The sequence below is a fragment of the Bubalus kerabau genome, chromosome 20, assembly GCF_029407905.1.
Source record: "Bubalus kerabau isolate K-KA32 ecotype Philippines breed swamp buffalo chromosome 20, PCC_UOA_SB_1v2, whole genome shotgun sequence".
NCBI classification, from domain to species: Eukaryota; Metazoa; Chordata; class Mammalia; order Artiodactyla; family Bovidae; genus Bubalus; species Bubalus kerabau.
In genome coordinates this window covers 16,218,437-16,234,608 of record NC_073643.1, presented here as the reverse complement: position 1 = coordinate 16,234,608, position 16,172 = coordinate 16,218,437, and the positions used below count along the sequence as shown (strand labels likewise).

General features: G+C 45.7%; 1 protein-coding gene across 6 annotated transcripts in view; it reads right to left on the bottom strand.

Moving 5' to 3' along the window:
- TRAK1 (trafficking kinesin protein 1) overlaps window positions 1–16,172 on the bottom strand; it is a 99,303-nt gene that overhangs the window by 32,696 nt on the left and 50,435 nt on the right. For all 6 annotated transcript variants that reach the window (XM_055558354.1, XM_055558355.1, XM_055558356.1 and 3 more), the window contains exons 3-4: window positions 7,294–7,370; window positions 861–977 (exon numbers count right to left, since the gene is read on the bottom strand). In XM_055558354.1, the coding sequence (XP_055414329.1) occupies window positions 861–977; window positions 7,294–7,344 (168 nt within the window). In that variant the 5' untranslated portion in view covers window positions 7,345–7,370. The remainder of the gene's footprint in view (window positions 1–860; window positions 978–7,293; window positions 7,371–16,172) is intronic.

The following is a 16,172-nucleotide window of genomic DNA, read 5'->3' as shown; positions in this document are numbered from 1 at the left end:
AGTACATCTTAGGGACATGCATGAGAGCATCCTTTCCCACAAGGAAAGTTTCTGATAGGAAATAAGGGAGAAGAAATGAGAAGAAGGGAAGCAAATCAGAGTCCTCACAGTTCAAATGCCCTGTTCAAAGGACAGTCAAGATGATGGCAAAGATGCTACCAAGTGGGACCTGGTTCTAAGTTTCTAACTCTTGCTGCAGCAACCCCACCTGACCCTGCAGCCTTCCCCCTCCATCGACACCACAATCCTGCTGGAAAACCAGGGCTGCTCTGCTGTGACCTCAGCCCCCAAGTTCCACATAAATTGTTCACAATGATGGGGGCTGATGACACCAGCCGGGATCTGTATCACTGAAATGGTAGGGTTTCTACCATGAAAACAATGGGCTACTTTTGGTTTTGTTTTACAAACACAAAATTATACACTGTACTGACGAAGGGGCCATCACTGCCTCGCTCTGCGGCATGGTTGGCCTCCGGCTGCGGTTCCTTCTCCTCCCACCCACACCCACCCCGGCTCAGGGAGCCCCACGCCTTGCTGGAATAGCCTGTGTGTGCTTTCGCCAAAGCTCTGAGTACCCTTCTCAGCCCACACGGTGATCTGGACTCTTGGAGGATGGGGACTGTGACTGGTCCATACTGTGGGCCTACTGACCACACGAGGGCGGGTCCAACTTGGGCCATCCCATCCTCATTGTCAAAAGGCGCAAATGATCAGAAGAGGCGGCAGAAAGTCAGCCCTCTGTGTCCGGGCTGGGCGTTCCCCAACAGGACCCTGTTGCATCATCACTTTCTTTGGCTGTACCCATGGCACCCAAGCCCCTGCAGACGGCTGTCCTGCAGAGGCCGCCAGCGCCTCACCTCCTCCCTGATATGCTCCACCTGTTCCTCCAGCAGCTCGTTCCTCTCGGTTAGCGTCTTGTTCTTCTTCAACAACGACTGGCCAATCCGAGCAGCCAACTCTAGATCCCGCTCTTTCTGTGAGAGACAGAAGCGAGAACAGAGATTGAGAAAACCCATGCATCCAGCAGGAGCCCATAGGACTCCGTGTCAATGAAAGAAAACAAGGGCGTTTAGCAATAACAATGGATTACTGGTTCACCATCCATGCACTGGCCTCTGATACATGTTCAAAGAGCAGCTCACTCAGTGACACGGACCCCAAACAATGAAAAGGAATGTTCCATCTAATGAAAATAAGTCTCTCCCTGCAGGAAAAAAACATGCTTCCCAAAATCTTTCTATGCAACTGCTTTTGGTCTTCGTGTAATCATTTGATAACCTGTCTTCCTACCTGTGGGCTGGGCTACAGTCTCATGAGTGCCCAGCACAGGGAAACACTCAGAAACTATTTACAGGATGAATGAGTGAATCCAGAAATTCCAAGTGTGCTAAAATAGCCAAGGCAGCCTCTTTGGCATACTTCAATTAAGATGGAATTTACTGAGTTCCTTAGATTCACTGCGTATGCTACAAAAATATTTAAAGTGACTCTAAAATAGAATACAGTTATTTTTTTTTTAACTTATGGTTACTTAGACTTTATTTTTTAAAGAAACAGTTCTAAGAATGGAGAAATAATGCATAAAATCACCCTACTTCAGAAACAAAGACTGTTGCAGACACAGAATTTTCTGTTAGCTCAGCAGTTGACATTTAGGGCACAGCAATGCACAGAGGAAAATCTTTAGTGGCATATAAAGGTCCAGCTGGGTTTATAGGAGGAAAGCTGGCCCCTGACAGTGGAGACAGTGGGGTGGATGCCATCACCAAATGCAGACTTATTGATCCTTGCTGATGAAACCCCTGGCCACCAAGTGTAGATTCACTCACTCACTTATAGGTTGGCATGGGGAGGAGAACTCTAGAAAGTGAAATCCTCTTAGAAGTCTATGCTAATTATTCTGCTCATTTGGTGTAAAAAAGCCGAAGACCAGGGACATGCAGTTTGAGCAGAAAAAAGCTGGGGAGGAGTCCTAGCTTCTGATAACCAAGTGACTTTATGGTTTACACTTAACAAGGATCCTCTAGATCCATTCTTTCCAAACACAGATTATAAATCATCAGTAGGTTGAGAATCATTCTAGTCATGGCAACTGACATTTTGTTTTAAACAACATTCAACAGCACAGAACTGACATACCAAGGTGCATTCCATGAAGGAAAGTTATTATCTCATGTTTAAATGTCACTTGTCACGTATTTACCTACAACCTAAGAGGCACTTCTTAGAGTAGGTACCTGTCCAAAGTTTAACTGCTTCATGTGAACTGTTTTATCCTAATTAATTTGAGAGTCTGGGTTCTGGTTGAACATCCCTGGGGCCTCATTCCCTTGTCTGTGAGAAGAGGTCGGGTGGAGGCGCAGACTAGCTGAACGACTCTTGCAAAGAATCTTCCAGCTTTATGATTCATTGAGTTGTAAGACTTCAAAAAACAGCTTTTATTTCCAACTTTTTTCATACCCACCAAATTATTTCATGCAATGGAATAAGAACACACCTTCCTTCACTCATCATGGGAGTTTCAATGAATTATGAGCAAAGCATAGTGTGGGGGGACTGGATCTAATTGTGATTTAACTCTCTGGAGCTCTTACATGAACGATGGTCTCTGTCCCCTAAGTCTTCCATGGTCCTGAAACCTGTAACTGCTGCCACTACTGTCCCAGAAGACAGCTGGGGGTCATGTCAAGTGAGCCATAAATTCTTCCAACTCCTTCCCCATCTGTGCCTCCGCCTCATGCCCTCCCAGGGAACAAAGGGGACCAGTGAGTTTGCCCAACCAACCGAGACGCCCCTCTCTGTGCATTCATCTGCACTGGCTTCCACGTCAAAGCAGAGTCCTTACCTCAGTGGCCCTTTATCATTTCTCAGACGCAACAGTTGTGCATAGTTGGTACCGGGAGGAAATGACCCACAGGGACTGTGTGAGGGAGCCCACTTCTCCAGAGGCTGTCCCAAATTACCAACCAGTGCAGGTGATTTCTACTGGCTGCTGCTGTTTAGATGCCAAGTCACATCTGACTCTTTTGCGACCCCATGGACTGCAGCATGCCAGGCTCCTCTGTCCCTGAGATTTCCCAGGCAAGAATACTGGGTTCCCATTTCCTTCTCCAGATAATCTTCCTGATCCAGGGATCAAACCCGTGTCTCCAGCTTGGCAGGTGGATTCTTTACTGTTGAGCCACCTGGGAAGCCCTTCAGCTGGCTACATCTCAGTGAAAACTGTAGCCCCACTGTCCAAAAAAGCATGGTCTCCATAACTCTCACTCCAGTCTATTAAATCTCTCTACTAGAACAAGCCCTCAGACTGAATCCCCAGCAGGTGTTTTATGTTCTTCGGCTCACTGCCTACTGTTCTGTGTTGTTGCCATCACGCATACAAGCTGCTAAGACCCTGTGCACAAAGACATTTCATACACAGATTTCAGTGCAAACAAATCACACCAAAATCATAATGGATAAAGACAAGCTCAGCAAGGCACTGCTGAGCACATGAAGGACACTGAAGGCTTCCCACGGCACACAGGAGCCAGCACCCAAGAGGAATGGGGAGCAGGCAGGGGAAGGAAATAAGTGGGGGTGGGCTCAACCACACGGCCCCCAGCCCTCCCAACCTATGCTGATACACCCCAAGCCTCAGACCCAAGGCCTCCTTGCCCTACTAAAGGGATGACTCTCACCTTGACTACACCCCAAATCTAATCTTCATAGTAACATAAATAAAATGCTCTGCTGGGGGAAAAAAGGAAATTACAGCAAAAATATTCAGAGATGAAGTGAAAACCTTAAACAAAAAGGTTGTGAGAAGGTCTCTGGTTTTGCTCAGGCAAAAGGCTGGCTGGGCTTCTCTTTAAGAATTTCAGGAACGAAAAGAGTCTCATTTCTTACAACCAGCCAACACATGATAAATATTTACTTCTAAAACCAGGAAAGCAGGTAGGAAATGACCACTGTCCAAACTACAGTGAGAAAAATGGGACTGTAATACATTGTGACCCTTGGAAACAAGATATTAAAATAACTGGTTCTTTGATTCCGCAGGAGATGGCAGCCAGGTGGGGTTCAATCTGGCTCTCCCTACCCCCTATCTACATCAAAGTTTTCCTGAAAATTTAAAAGACTGTGACTTGTGTCTCAGCCCTTTTTACCAATGAGCACTTGAGCTGCCTGGCATGGCCCTGGAGACGGAGAACAGCAGGCCTCCCACACTGAGCAGTTGACTCATCTCATTCACCCATTTAAGGATGAAAACCATGACTAAGGGGCCCCCAGAATAACCTTCTCCGTAACTGGGGAGGAGGCAGCTTTGCCCAAAGGTAAATTTCAAGCAGCAGCAAGCCAGGGCAAGCCGCGGAATCCTCTTCCCCTTCAATGAGATGCAAACTCTTCGGGCCAGCTGAGGGCTGTGCGTGGCATCCGTGCAGATCCTGCTGGTACCCCATCTGCACGTGGCAGGCATGCAAAACCAAAAGAAACAGAACCAAAGCCAGGAAGAGTACAGCATGGGACAGCTGTCACGTGACTGGGGCAACCAGACTTTAACCAGGAAACCCTGCCTAGTTCCAAAGAAAGGTGGCAACTCAGACATGATTCTTATCAGGAGAAGGAGAGGAATGCCGTATACAATGTATACAGTGCTGCTGCATGCAAAGCACACAGACGCGCCCAGACCATGGCCACGGGGAGCTGCTAAAAATAAAACAAAGAGGGCAGAGCAAAGAGTCACCTGAAGAAACTGCCCCACAGATATTCTTTTCAACAACCCAAACAGTTTTTTAAAAAACATGACAACATACTTTTTATACAGTGACACTCATTTAGGAAATTAGCTGTGAATTGTTGATGACCAGAATCTAAATACCGGGCTCGAGTCCCAGTCTCCTCTGAACACGATCCTCAAACATCCAAGAAGAGATGGGTCTGGCCCTGTGAAAGCCTCACCCAGCCCAGCCAGCTCACACTCACCAGCAGCCAGGAACCGTGGGCCCTGGACACTCACTGAAACAGCATCCCGTTAAAACAAAAAAGTCACCCAGTTCATGTTTTTAAAGTAAAAATGTCTCACTGACAATCAACTAACCATACTCTCCAGAACTAAATAAACAGAGCAATACACAACTACAGCCAAAAGCAACAGGGCCACAGCGGCTAAGGGCCCGAGCTAGAAAACAGCTGTACCACGTGGGCGTCTTCTGTTCTCTCAAGAGCAGGTCCCTCCACTGTCGGATGGGGCAGCAATGGCATCTACTTCTGAGAACTAGCGTAGAATTAATGAGATGATGCATGACAACAGCTAATTCTCAAAGTTTACCCTTATGAATCAGCATGACCACAGAGGCAGGCATTTATCGAAGGCCTGTCATTTCCAAGATTAAAATGGAGAAGGAAATCATCCAACAGGGTTCCCGCCTTGGAGAAACTTCTAACCAACCCAGTTGGAAGAGCAAAGCAAACAGAACAGGATGGCTTACAAACTCAGGGCTGGTGGGGGCACGGACTGCCTGTGGCTGGGGGTGTGTGGCAGCTTCAGAGGTCCCCAGTGAGCCCTGCAGTGTGACATTCAGAGGCAGGAAGAGACAGAGGGGCCAAATGATGCAGAAGGTCCCAGGTAGGAGAGCAGGAGGAAGGTACCAGGGAAGAGGAAAGAAGAGGATTCAGGAAAGGGGTTAAGTGGATAGCCTTGAATGTCACACCAAGGAGTTCTGAGTGTCGGGTTTGGGGGTGGGCCAGGTGATTACAGAGGGTTTGGGAGGGTGGCAGTTGCAGAGAAGAAAGGGAGAAAACTCAAAATCTCATGCCAGAGCTCCAGGAGCCGTGACAGTAGTCTTGGGAAAAAAATAATAAAGGCACAGACACAGGACCACCTTCAGAAGACTAACTGGATATGGGGTGAGGACTGGATTCAGAAACAGGGCACTGTTGGGGAAAATGGACACAGCAGAAAGGGGCCTGTAAAAAGCATTTTCGAAAGTTGGTGATGTTAGCCGAGCTAGCGTACAAGGTGGCTAATGCCAGCTGCCCAGATGGATGTAACTGGAGAACCACCAAGAGGCCAGTGCCCCTAAAATGCCTCATCAAGGGCCCTGTCACACAGCCAGAAAATCTAATCTCACTTATTTGGGGTGAGGAATTTGGGACTTTCCTGACATGTAGATGGTCAAGTGGGTCTCAGCTCCTGCCCTGTGTCAGCTCCAGTGGATCTACCAGGGAGTGGCCTTCAGGAGAATGAAAGGGAAGTGGGTAGCCGGGGAGGTGAGCCCTCAGGAATGGGGCATGCGGGTGGATCAGAAGGGTCCTGTCCTCAGAACACGTAGGAGAAAACTGGGTGTACAGAAGGGAAGAGCACAGGGAAAGAGAGAGACATAAAAAATGGGGTGAAAAGACCCTCCCCAACCCAAGAACAAAACCTCAGGTCCCACACTTCTGCTTTGTCCTGCCACTGACTGAAAATGAGGATTTCTGTGTCCCTCGTATCTTTCTATTCTATTCTTCAAGAAGGGCTAATGAATAGTCACATGGCTCATATCGTGCTAGATTCTAGAGCACAAACCAGGATCTAAAAGTTAACACCTCTGCATTTGAGGCCTGATTTTGTGGGGAGAGTGGAAGAAGTTTTAAAGATGGGCATTTATTCAGCAAATACTGAGAACTACCATGTTCTGGCCTGTTCTAGGCATGGGGATACACACAGTATACTCATCTACTTCTAGAGACCATCAGAGCACCTTAATTCTCAAATGTCAACAGGATGCTAAGAAGAAATTGAGAAAACCATAGTCTCTAGAATGCCTGCAGCTTGTCTGACCTAAGCAAGTTTCCTAAATTTTTCTTCCCACGCTTGTTTTGGTTATTTCCATGCTGACATTGCATAGTAACATTCCCTTAACCTGACTAAGTAAAAACATCACACAACAAAACAAAAATGTTACAAAGATATGGATAATGATGTCTTTTTTTCTGAAATTTTTATATACATTTAATATATATCATTAGTATATATTTTAAGAGCTTATAAAGCTTCAACTGGGTATTCTATAGCAAGTATTTAAATGTTACCCTATTCCGTTATTAATACATTCCTTTTAAAATCCAAAATATCTTGTACAAAATTACAGTGACTAAAGCCAACATAGCTACCAGCTCAAAAAATAAAAAGCCACTGAATCATACTTTGAGAGGGCTCAATTTCTGACATTCTTCACCAAGAAAAATAGTAATGTCTGCTTTAATCAATATAAATTATAATCAGTCAATTATAAACGACTCTTTGCCTTTCCCCGAATCACTTACCTCCTCAAGAAGCCGAGTTACAGCATCTATGTCATTATATGTTTTAGTCATCTGGCCAACTCGTTCAGCACATAAAACTGCAAGAAATAAAAATGACCATGTAAGTACTGATGCTATAAGTCTGCCAAACAAAGTCTGGCCAGGGTCAGCCTTACTGGGTTTGATTTCAGAGAAAAGCCCCAAGCTGTGTGGGGTGAGGGGACAGGGGTCTACTAATCACTGCAAAGTCTTGACACTGCATATGTGTGTGTGTGTGCATGTGTGCGTGCACATCCGCACGTGCACACTCGGGGGTGTTGCTGAGGGCAAGGCGCTGGAGTGGAAAGGGGTCTGGCTTCATATCCAGTCAGCAAACCGAAGTGGGTCAGCAGCACAGAGAGTGATATATAAACTGCCAGAAAGAGCCCTAGGATCTAGATCCCACTTTCTGCACAGACCCAGTGGGTCCTTTCCAAAGCAGTTCTTGGTATTAATTATTAAACAGTCTTAACTGATAATTTCATAATGGCCCAGCCTCCTCTTCCCCAAATGGCCTAAATTCTAAGTCTCTGCAACTAGTTTCCAAACCATGAAAACCGGGGTGATAGATTTTTTTTTTTTAATTCACACACACACAGTCATACACATGGTATTTCATAACATATGCCATTTGCTTAAGAGGTCTTAAGAGGCTGCCTCCAGGCCACTTCAGGACTATGTCTTTGTTTTTCCATTGGAGAAAAAGGGTGTGCACTGAAAGAAGGCTTTCATCTCCAGAAAAATCTCAGGGTTGTTTTATTTTAAATCAATGGCAAGGAAATGATTTGTAGTCCAAACACCGTGAAGGTAGCATGGCTTTCATTCTGAGGAGGAAGAAGTGAAAGCAAATGGATTTAGAGCCAAAGCATAAATTTTTTTGACACCAGCCATTTAGGGGCCAAATAATAACTTGTTAGTAATTCCTCATAACTAAGACTCTAACAAACAATTCTTTTAAGAGTAAAAGACTTAGTTCAGCTTTCGCAACAACCCACTTGCAGTCACAGCCCAGGCAAGGCCTTTGGGAATTGAAGTGTATTTCTAACCAAACTCAGTAGCATCACTAATGGCTAATTGCAGCTGGAAAGCAATAGGTCTCTAAATATTTTATAAATGCAAGCAGAGATCATCCTAGTGGGTGAGCTCAGAGAAACTGGATCTGTTGGAATGATTTTCTAGTTTAAGGAAGAGACTTGAAATCTGGTCCCAAATCTGAAACCCTCCCAACAAAGGCCCTCTGAGCCAGGATGGGGGAGGGTTCTTCTGCCAGCCTCTCCACCCAGAGCTTTATGGCAGAAACCCTCCGGCCACTGGCTGGAGGAAAAGCAAGGGAAATGTACAGGGTTGGTGAAAACCAGAATTTAATTTGATGGAGATGGAGTCCAGCTCAAATTGCTCTAAGCAGTTCATCAGCTTGAGGTCACAAGAAACCTTAAGTGCAGAGTTCTAGGGTGCAGACAGGAGTTGGTTTTCATGCTGCACAGCTGTGATGCTCTGCAACGGTGCAGACAAGACCCAGAGGGCATCCAGCCAGCTCCCTCTAGCAGAGTATGGTGAGCCGGGGCATCAACGGGCAAAAGGCCGCTATGCTGAAACCTATGCTGTGCTGATTCCAGGGCCAGCTAATGCCCACCCTAGCTCTCTTCAAAGGACCGGGTCCTTGGCTTTCCTGGAAAGAAAGACAACCAGGCTACATTTTAAACTCATCTTGGCTCTATGTTACCCTAACGAAAGAGAATAAAACTCAGAGCAGCTTTTTGCTCTGGGATTGAATTAACTGAAAATTATATTTACATTTTAAAGCTATTTTTTTGAATTGAGATCACTGTAGTTAATTATGTGTAGATAATCATATGCAGGTGTAAGAAACAACAGAGATTCCATATACCCTTTACCAAAGTTTTACCCAATAGTAACATTTTCTAAAATAGTATCACAACCACGGTACTGACATTGCTACAATCTAGGAATCTTACTAAGATTTCTCCATTTTACTTGAACTTTGTGTGTGTGTGTGTGTGTGTGCATGCACGCGCATGAGCGTGTGCAACTGCACATGTGAATATTAAGCTTTATATGATTTTATCGCTGGTGTAGGCTCATGTATCCACCACCACAAGGACCTGTTGTATTACTGCCCTTTTATAAAGCTATTCTTTTAAAGATTTAACATGCTTTAACAACTGAACCCAATAAAACCTACACCTGGACCAGGGTTTCTTCCAGCATGAACCAGTCAGGCATATGTCATCACCACGTACATGGTGACAGGAGGCGAGGGGTACAGAATGATGCAGAGCCTTCCAGGAGGCTCTGAGGTCCCTGACAGCCCAGCCACAGAAGTCAGAGGCAGAAATGAAAAGCTACTATGGAAGCATGTGCTGTGTTATTCCACTTACATTTTCAAAAATACATATAATCCCAATGGTGAGGGGGTAAGGGGGTAGATTTATAATAAACAGAAAAAAATAGAATAGCCATTCAGTTCAGTTCAGTCGCTCAGTCGTGTCCGACTCTTTGCAACTCCAGAAACCTCGGCACGCCAGGCCTCCCTGTCCATCACCAACTCCTGGAGTTTACCCAAACCCATGTCCATCGAGTCAGTGATGCCATCCAACCATCTCATCCTCTGTCGTCCCCTTCTCCTCCTGCCCTCAATCTTTCCCAGCGTCAGGGTCTTTTCCAATGAGTCAGCTCTTCGCATCAGGGGGCCAAAGTATTAGAGTTTCAGCTTCAGCATCAGTCCTTCCAACGAACACCCAGGACCGATCTCCTTTAGGATGGACTGGTTGGATCACTTTGCAGTCCAAGGGACTCTCAAGAATCTTCTCCAACACCACAGTTCAAAAGCATCAATTCTTCAGCACTCAGCTTTCTTTATAGTCCAACTCTCACATCCATACGTGACTACTGGAAAAACCATAGCCTTGACTAGACAGATCTTTGTTGACAAAGTAATGTCTTTGCTTTTTAATATGTTGTCTAGGTTGGTCATAACTTTCCTTCCAAGGAGTAAGCATCTTTTAATTTCATGGCTGCAATCACCATCTGCAGTGATTTTGGAGCCCCCCAAAATAAAGTCTGACACTGTTTCCACTGTTTCCCCATCTATTTGCCATGAAGTGATGGGACCAGATGCCATGACCTTAGTTTTCTGAATGTTGAGCTTTAAGCCAACTTTTTCACTCTCCTCTTTCACTTTCATCAAGAGGCTCTTTATTTCTTCTTCCCTTTCTGCCATTTGGAGAGAACTGCAAATTTTAATTTTCTTTTTTGTACTTTATTTTTTTGTAATGACCATGCCCTGATGGGAAAAACATTACTTAAAATATTTTCCAGGAAATATTTGACTACAATATACAGTACTCCTTGAGGTAACTTTTAAGAGTAATTCATAATGGTACCATCTTACATTTACCAAGCACGCTAACTACAGCCTGGCCTTGTTCCTAGCCCTCTAGGTAGATTATCTCATTTACTCCTCAGAGCAAAAAATACTACAGGGTAGGCACTGAGGCCTAGAGAGGTTAACTAACTCACCCAATGTCACACAGCTAGCAAATGGTGAATTTCAAAGTAAGAGGAGACTCCTAGCAGAGGCAGCAGCTAACACTTAAGGAGTCCCTGCTATGTCCAGGAATTTAATGTGCTTTTCTTGTTTACCCCTCAGAACAATCTTTCAGGGTAGGCACTATTATGATGAGTATTCTAGGATGAGGAAACTGAGGCTCAGAGAAGTTAAGGACCCGACCCAAGGTCACAGCAAACGAAGCTGCACGTGCTGGGGACTGAGCCTAGGCCAGTCTGGCTCCTGTACCAAATAGGGAGCCATAGAGGATTCCAGGGCATGGCTGAGGTCAGCACAAATCAACAATGTTTAAGAAGCATAAAGAAAGCAAAAAGTGCCCATGCTTTAGGTCAGATCTGTGACCCTGGTGCCTCATGAGGCTCAGGTTTTCGTAGGAAAATCTACCAAGGCCACGAGGCCCTGGGCAAACCCTGTAATTATGTCTTGGGCCTCCTCTTCCAAGAAATGAGGACTAACAAATGTGCTTTAAACAGTATAAGCACAGTCTGCACTTTTAAAGCACCAATTTTCCAGATACTCAATCTACAATAAACCATCTCAAGTTTCTCTCTCCATGAGAACAGTATTTCAAACAGAAGTTCCACTTCTGAACAAGGAAGCTCTACCAAATAAATCTACTTCCCCCAAAAAGTATTGAAAACAAATGAAAACTTTATGCTCAGTAGGAGCCAGACATAAAAGACCATATATGGTATGACTCCATTCATATTAAGTATCCAGTATAGGCAACCTATAGAGACAGACAGCAGATCCGTGGTTCCCTGGAATGAGGAGTGGTGGTGCTTTAGTCGATGAGTCATGTCTAACTGTTTGTGACCCCATGGACAGTAGCCAGGCTACAGTCTGTAGTCATGGGATTCTCTAGGCAAGAATACTGGAGTGGGTTGCCATTTCCTTCTCCAGGGGATCTTTCCGACTCAGGGATTAAACCAGGGTCTTCTGCATTACAGGCAAATTCTTTGCCAACTGAGCCACCAGAGAAATCCAAGATGAGCAGTAGGGAAAGGGAATTAATTGTAAATAGACATGAAGGACCTTCCGAGGTGGGATGGTGGAGGGCAAGATGTGAACATTCTAAAACTGATGGTGACTGTTGCCAACTCTGGAAATTTACTAAAAAACACTACAAATTGTTCACTTAAAATGGGTGAATTTTACAGTATGTAAATTATACCTCAATATTTTAAGTTATCATCAAATTATATGCAAACAAGCATCCCTGGGCTACATATGTCACAGCCAGTCATTTCAACAGAATATGAGAAACGCATTCTTTCTTGATCTCATGATGGAGCATTTCTCCAGCCACAAGAATGTTCTCAGATGGCAAAAGTGTTTAGGAGTAGCAAATCAGTGATTAGAAAATCAGCACTGATAAATGGCACATAAATGAACTAATCCACATGGACTAGACTATTTTCAATTAGATAATTGTTCATAGCATTTGCTTAGATGGCAGAACTTCATGATACATCCATAACGCCAGCTCTTTCCAATTTTCACTTTTATACTTTCCTCAAGTTACAGCCACTTCTTGGAGATTCAGCCATGCCCTTCCCTTGGCTGTTGCCCTTTATTATCTATTTTCAAAATAATTTAGACTTGGCCCAAAAGCCCAAGTGTATTAACTACTAAGACCCATAAGACACACATGCTGCTACTGCTAAGTCCTTTCAGTCGTGTCCGACTCTGTGCAATCCCAAAGACGGCAGCCTACCAGGCTCCCCCATCCCTGGGATTCTCCAAGCAAGAACACTGGAGTGGGTTGCCATTTCCTTCTCCACACGTGATTTGGCTTAAAAAAAAAAAACACGCAAAACCTAACTATTTTCATGCAGCCCTTGATGTGTGTACAGGAATAGAGTGAGGTCCACAGTACTACAGTACTTGGTAATAAAAAACAACGCTCATTTGTCCGCAGTTAGAACAAAATGAAAAAAGAACAAATTCCTTGTTATTTCTGTTTAAATGGCTCCATGTCCAAAATAACAGAAGCATAATGAACCTAATTCTTACAAACGTCCTATGTCCCTTCCCACCTATGTAAGTCACATGGTGGCCCGACACATAGTTGATGCTCAAAAAAATGGAAGAGTTAGTTTTACTCCCAGACCAGTGTTTGCAAAGAAAGGCTCATTTCTAACCAACCAGAGGACCCAGAGAGGGATGAAAACATAAAAGCCTGGTGTATATCTCATCACCTCCAGATGAACATGTATCTTAGAAAGAAATCCCCTCCCCACCAGGCTTCCGGCATAAAAAAAGACGACGTCTGGAAACAGGCCAAGTTCAAGGCCAGTGTGATATGATGAGGCACAAAGCTGCTAAGAAAGAAGCTGCATTAACAGAAAGGCATCAACTAATAAGCAGTTGTGGTCCTAAGCCAGAAGCAAACAGGCAGACTGCCGGCCACGAGTCCTCACAGGTGAAAGGTGCTGGCTGATCATGACAGCTGGATAACCCCAGGGACGGGAGAGCCTGGTGGGCTGCCGTCTATGGGATCGCGGAGTCGGACACTACTGAAATGACTTAGCAGCAAGCACAGCTGAGTAAAAAAAATAAATCCTACCCTTAAGGAATTTAAGCCCTAACTGAGAAAGTAAGACAAATTAGCACAATACAGAGGAATCAGCAGGAAGTGCCAGGCAAGAAAAGCTCTTAGGGAGTTCAGATGGCTAGAAAAGCTCTTAGGGAGTTCAGATGGCTAGGGACTGGGGAACAGGTACCACAAAATGCACAGCTTTGCCCATTGCCAGCCCTGGGGTGCTGCTGGTACCTCCACCCTAGAAAGAGCCCTGAGCAAGGGACATGCATGGTGCATCCATGGATACTATCAAACAAACCCAGGCTGAAACCAAGGTGACGAAACCAATGGGCAGAGAGACCTTTGTAACAGAGGTGAGGTCAGTGCTGATAAGCTAGGCCAGCTCCTTTCTCTAATATGACCCTACAGGACAGAGTCCTATAAGCCACCCTGTATCAGTACAGACCCCAGGGCCAAGGCCAGATGGCGCTTTCTCTCTGGAGTGGACATTCCCACCCCACAAGACATCACAACCACCAGCAGGCCACTGCACCATCCCCCACACGGCCCAGCCCTCCTCCTCTAGCCCCAGAGATCCCTGGGGCTCTGAGAAATGAGGAATCCCTCTCAGACTGGAGGAATGAGCTCCACTGGTGCTGCTCCTGTGCTTCACCTTGGAATTCTTCACTAAAGAATCTGGACACCTGCCCGAGGCACTCCATCAAGCTCTGGGTTCCCACTGTCTAACAGCATCATTTGCATCTTGGCTTTTTGCAGATGATAATTACTGGGTAGTGCTCAGCCCCTGAAAACTGGCCTGTGTCCAAAAGACTGACTACTGACTGGCAGCAGCCACCTCTGATGAGGGGACGTGCACTCTCTCAGTCTCAGGGCTCAGTAAGCCTCAGACCACGCCACATGCTCTTTTCAAACCCTGCCACCCGAAGGCCATCCTGAATATACCTGCCAGGAAATCAGTGACCAATCTGGTAATTGGGTGACAGCCACAGAAGCATACAGGTGAGAAAACATGACAAAGACCCCTCCTTGAGAAAGCGGGAGGAAACTGCCCCACAACAAACCACAAGGATGTGATGAGAAAACTCCACTGTTCACCAGTGTCTCCCTGGAGCTGGTATCACACAGCTCGGGCACAGAGGGGTGTGACCACTCCATCATCGCTCAGCAGCACTGTGACCACCCTGCTCCATCTCAGGGATGGGGGGAAAACAAGAAAGCCCACCCCAGAGAATACCACTGAGCAAGAAATCACTTGAGATCAAGTCAGTTTCTGCACCACACAAGCCTCCAGGGACCAGAAGGACACAGAACCTAGACATTTTCTCTCCTGAAGACAAAAAGAGCCATGCTGCCTCTGACAGCTGTGTGATCCAAGCAGGCTGCTTCTCCGGGTGCCTCGTGGGTTAGGAAGATGATGTGAGATAATGCAAGGCAAGGGCCCACGGCTCTACTAGCTGAGAGCCAGGTGTGGTGGAGGGCAGACCCCACAGCAGCGTGAGGGCCCTGTTCTGTGCTTACAGTGCTGGGACTCTGGATAACCTATCCGAGTCTCAGTTGCTTTGAATGCAAAATGGAAATAATGCTTATTTCAAAGGCTGCTTTGAGGGTGAAATGGGTGACATCAGGAAGTGCCTATCACTCCCACAAGGTGACCTGGAGGGACCAACATATGTCTCCTGTATCCTTGGCTACCAATATTAGTGTTGCTGTTCAGTCACTAAATTGTGTCCAACTTCTTGTGACCCCACGGATTGCAGCATGCCAAGCTTCCCTGAGCTTCTCTACCTCCTGGAGTTTGCTCAAACTCATGTCCATTGAGACAGTGATGCCATCAACCACCTCATCCTCTGTCACCCCTTCTCCTGCCTTCAATCTTTCTCAGCATCAGGGTCTTCTCCAAGGGGTTGGCTCCTTGCATCAGGTGGCCAAAGCACTGGAGCTTCAGCTTCAGCATCGGTCCTTCCAATGAATATTCTGCTGCTGCTGCTGCTAAGTCGCTTCAGTCGTGTCCGACTCTGTGCGACCCCAGAGACGGCAGCCCACCAGGGTCCCCCGTCCCTGGGATTCTCCAGGCAAGAACACTGGAGTGGGTTGCCATTTCCTTCTCCAATGCATGAAAGTGAAAAAATAAAGTGAAGTCGCTCAGTCATGTCCGACTCCTAGCGACCCCATGGACTGCAGCCCACCAGGCCCCTCCGTCCATGGGATTTTCCAGGCAAGAGTACTGGAGTGGGTTGCCATTGCCTTCTCCGAATGAATATTCAGGGTTGATTTTACTTTAGGATTGACTGGTTTGATCTGTTACACCAAACTGATTTTATCTTTCAGTTTTCAATCAAAAGCATCTCTTTGGGAACTCTTAACAGTGTAGGAAACCACCTCAGAATCCAGGGAACACAGTTACATCTACATCAAGCATGTATTTTCACTCTTCACAGAGACTTCGCTTGCACTTGTGGTAGTGTGACAGGATCAGAAGAAAACAGAGTCTGGCCCAGTGAACTCCTTGCTTCCAGCAAAAGTGGACACAGAAGCCAAGCATTCCAAACAAAATCCCTATCTTCCTGATCTACACCACACACTTCTTTCAGGCTGGGAGCAAGTCTCGTGAATTTTATTTTCCAAAGAAAACTGAGCACATTGACAATGAAGTGTGCCTTCCATATCCATTGGCTCTACATATGCAGATTCAACTAACCCCAGATTGAAAATATTCAGAAACAAAGA